Source organism: Callionymus lyra, chromosome 19 (assembly GCF_982586985.1).
Source record: "Callionymus lyra chromosome 19, fCalLyr1.hap1.1, whole genome shotgun sequence".
NCBI classification, from domain to species: domain Eukaryota; kingdom Metazoa; phylum Chordata; class Actinopteri; order Syngnathiformes; family Callionymidae; genus Callionymus; species Callionymus lyra.
In genome coordinates, this window is record NC_141836.1 from 10,117,734 (window position 1) to 10,121,715 (window position 3,982).

At 41.9% G+C, this 3,982-nt stretch overlaps 1 protein-coding gene across 1 annotated transcript; it reads right to left on the bottom strand.

The window, feature by feature from the left end:
* Positions 1 to 1,039: 1,039 nt before the first annotated feature.
* Positions 1,040 to 3,738, bottom strand: LOC148059426 (transcription factor HES-5-like). Its single transcript, XM_087781374.1, has 2 exons — positions 2,276 to 3,738; positions 1,040 to 2,158 (listed from the first exon to the last, which is right to left on the bottom strand). The coding sequence occupies exons 1-2, from the start codon at positions 2,330 to 2,332 to the stop codon at positions 1,763 to 1,765; spliced, it is 453 nt and encodes a 150-aa protein (XP_087637500.1). The 5' UTR covers positions 2,333 to 3,738; the 3' UTR covers positions 1,040 to 1,762.
* Between the last annotated feature and the right edge of the window lie 244 nt (positions 3,739 to 3,982).

The window sequence follows — 3,982 nt, forward strand, 5'->3', positions numbered from 1 at the left end:
TCTCTCCCTCTCTCTCGCTCAGACCTGCGGCAGCTTCCCGTCAGCCTCCTCCTCCTTCTGTGAGTGTGGTATCTCCCGTTTCCCACACTCGGGGCCCATTCAGCGGCCCCTGGACAGGAACAATAGAAGTGTGTCTTGTTACACATCACATTAGCCACGGTGTTTGATCTCTTGCTGATGGTTGGGGGGGGACGTAGGGCGTAAGGGGGGGTGTCCAGACCATCTGGCTCGGCCAACTCGACCCTGAGAAAGTCCCATGCATGCCACATTCTCCACAAACTTCAGTGGCACACAAAAAAAAAAAAAGTTGTGAGAGACTTTTGTGTCTCCTGGGACATGATTCAATCCCAGGACGGCACGCCACAAAAGATGGACTCTCCGGGGTGGGGTGGGAGGGTGACGTCCCCTCATTTTTTTGTGTGTTTTTACCCCACTCAATAAAACACCTGTGCAGATGAAACTAATGATCCCTGTGGGAAGTGAGCGACCACTGGAGATTAAATATGATACATGCGCAGATGTGACTCGTTTTGTTGGACTCGGGTTTGTTTGTTTTTTTTCAGACGCACCTGTGACTCATGTTTTTAAATCTGACTGAGAATAAGTTCAGGATAAAATAGAAATAAACTTAATCCAAACAATTCACATTTTTGGCCAAATTTTAACAATATATAGGTTTTTTTTCTTCGTCCGTTTCTGTTAAGATTTTTTGGGGCACATGGGAGATAGAAACTGAATTAAAACTGATGAAAATAGAAAAATAGACCCTAAAGAATGCAGACAAACAGTGCAACTTGGACAGAAGGTGAATATAGGAATAAGATGCAGGAGGGAATGTATCAGTTTATAATGGAAATAATCCAAATTCCTAGAGAGCGTTGTGCTGACCACAGGCATCATCAACTAAATAAAAATACACATTAAAAGAAATCACATAAAAACCTCTATTATAAGTTGAAATGTCTGTTAAATTTGCTAAAATGTAACAGTTTGTTTGACCTTAGGGGATCCTGACTAAATAATGAAATATCTTCTCTTAGAAAAAAGTCATATTTCAGTTAAAAATGCTGCGTAATCATGACCTCTTGTTAGTAATGATGACGCAGCACTTTCCATATACCGTTTAAAGATGTCGTAGTTGAATGAATTTGACCGAAGAAATGAAGCAATGATGGATTGAAGAAGTGAAACAACACTGTGGTTAATGTTTGTAAAAAAAAAACCTCATGTGAGGTTTTATCTTTTATTCAAAAGGAAACTTCTCAGCGAAGCAGAATTCCAAACAGTTCTCCACAGAAGAACATCGATCACCTTCTCAGAAGGTATGAACAGATGACAAAACATCAATATTTGAAAGATCACAATAGAAACATTCTATCACATATTTCGACCAAAATATTGGTCACAAAGATTCACAAAAAAAACCATCACATGTGTGATGAACATCAGACGTGGATCCACAGGATCTGAATAAAGAGCATTTTTTGTTTATCAATATAAACAGATAAAGTTACTTTGAAACCCAACATGGGTTCAACATGAGTCATAAACATTTGCTACACAAATATAATTCTGGAGAAGGTTTGCTTTTCAACAGCAACAAGTGTCGTTCACACAGTGACGCATCTTCAGTAGAACTTGAATCAGTCCAGAGATTAAAAAAAGGCACATTGTGCCTCACGGGAAGGACTTCAAGGAGTTCTCCAACTTTCAGTCTGGGACCTCCACAGACGAGGGTTTGAGGGAAGAGGCTTCCTTCTTTCTACCAGGGTCTCCACAGGGCAACGGCGTCGCCCTTGCCGGCCTGGCGGAGCGGCGACGCCGGGGGTGACGGCTTGGACGTCTGCAGGCCCTGGAAGTGACCCAGCAGCCGGCTGTGGGCCTGGGTCTGGATCTTGCAGTGGGACAGGAAGCTGACCGCCTCCTGCACGCAGTGCGTGTAGCCGTCGGCGGCGGCCCGGCGCTCGCAGGTCTCGGCCACCTTCTGCTGCTGCCTCCAGCCGCTCAGGTAGGCCACCGCCATTTCCAAGATGTCCGCCTTCTCCTGCTTGGAGTCGGGCTGCTGGCGGAGGAACTCCGGGCCCAGCAGGGACTTGAGCTGCTCGATGCTGGTGTTGATGCGATCTCGCCGCAGCTTCTCCACCATCGGCTTCCTCAGCTGAGAAGGAAAGAGAAGAGAAAAAACGTTTAAAAAAACGGAACATTCCAAAGATTTTGAAAAAACGTGAATATTCTGAGGGTTCAAGTTTTGGGAGATGATGGAGGAGATGTTTACCTTGTGAGCTGGAGCCACGTGGTCCTTAAAGAAGTGTCCGACAACAGTAGGAGCCATCGCTGTAGGTAAGAGCTTCTCTTGAGAGAGAGGGTTCGAGTCTGATCTGCCCTGTCCTCCTGCCTCCCCTCTATTTATACTCCCCAATCTCCATATGAATGTGTGGGTCTTGGGCTCGTTGGAGGTTCTCACAGTCCCTCGGCCAATCGGGAGGCTGGGAAGGGCTTTGAGGAACGCCGGGCTGCCACATGCTCAATGAAGTGTTTATAGCCTTGGGGACAATGACTGTGTCTCCGGGGAGCAGGTGGAGGAATAGACTGTGAGAGAGGAAAAAGGCCGGGAGTGGGGGGATGCGGGACCCTCGGGACTGACCCACTGCTTGTGTTGATATGGGAAAGTGGTGACCTCGCAGCGAAGCACGCCGAGCTCATGTCATCTCCAGCGCCGCGTAATTGAGCACAAAGTGCTTCTGCCACCAGGCACACGCGGGGCTTTGAGCCGCAGACTCTCGCAGCTTCCCGCCAAAAATAATCTCCTCTGATGGAGGAAGTGTGGAGCGGTTTTAGAAAGACGAGGATTCTGGAATGTCAGCGAACCCACTTGTTGTACTTTAAACAAAGATATTTGTATTGTTATATATATATATATATATATATATATATATATATTTAGTTGTAATTTTTTTTGCAACAACCTGAGACAAATGAAAATATAAAATGTATAAACGAAAAACAGGAAAAATAAAAGTAAGAAAAAAAAGGACAAAAGTCCTCCCCCTGTATTATGCTTCTTGTTATGTTGGTCAACAACTTCTGGAATTGAGAAGTTATGACCTTCACACTACGACCTCAAAAAGTAAAGATATTTGGGAAAATAGTCCAGAAAACTACTGGTTTTAACGGTTATTCCAGACCTCTTTTAGTTTTTTTGTTTTTTCTACAGCCTTTTTTTCTCCATCATTATTTTCATGTCTTTTTTATATAAATATATATATACATACGTGTGACTATACCTTTCCGTCTGTTCATTTTGATTGATTTAATAATAAGATCCAAGACCTGATGATGTTTTATATATGATCTTCTTTAAATGTTTTTTGTTTTAATGTATTTTTTAAAGGTTTACATTTTCTCAAGGTTTAATAATGAAGTTTCACTTCTGTTGTAAATGTATATGTATTGTGACCTTGAGTGTGAAGAATTCATCCAGATCTTGTTCATGATGTGCAGGAGAAATCAGCTTCCACTCCTGCAAAACTTATCTTAACCACAACCAACCTAAAGGCAAGGAAATTGACTGTTTTTTTTATATAACCACAAACTGACCATTACATAAAAAGAGTTTTAAAAAAAATAGTCACAAAAAGTTGACATTTTCACTAGTTTTTAATTATTTTTTTTGTGATTAAACTGGACCGAAACAAGAATCTTGACGTGTCACGAGTCATGAACTAATGTTACTTCAGAGAAAATACCATCTTTTAAAACAAAAACACATTACAGAAAGTAATAATCAGTTAAAAACTGATGTAAATTATCTTTATTTGTGTGCGGCTTAATAACAAATAACCCAGTACCTGTGGACGGGGACCACTGAGCCTTATTAGATACTTATTTAGGATTTAAGTTTGGTTTAATTCTAAGGTTTGAACCTTTATAATATGAATGTGCAAGTACACTTGCAAAACAATAAACGCCTATAGTGCGATAA

What these genes read in the sequence shown, in the direction of transcription:
- LOC148059426 (XM_087781374.1), bottom strand. Translation starts at nt 2,332, where the DNA reads ATGGCTCCTACTGTTGTCGGACACTTCTTTAAGGACCACGTGGCTCCA. An exon ending in ACGTGGCTCCAGCTCACAAG is followed by an intron (nt 2,159 to 2,275) that starts GTAAACATCTCC and finishes TTTCCTTCTCAG; the next exon opens with CTGAGGAAGCCGATGGTGGA.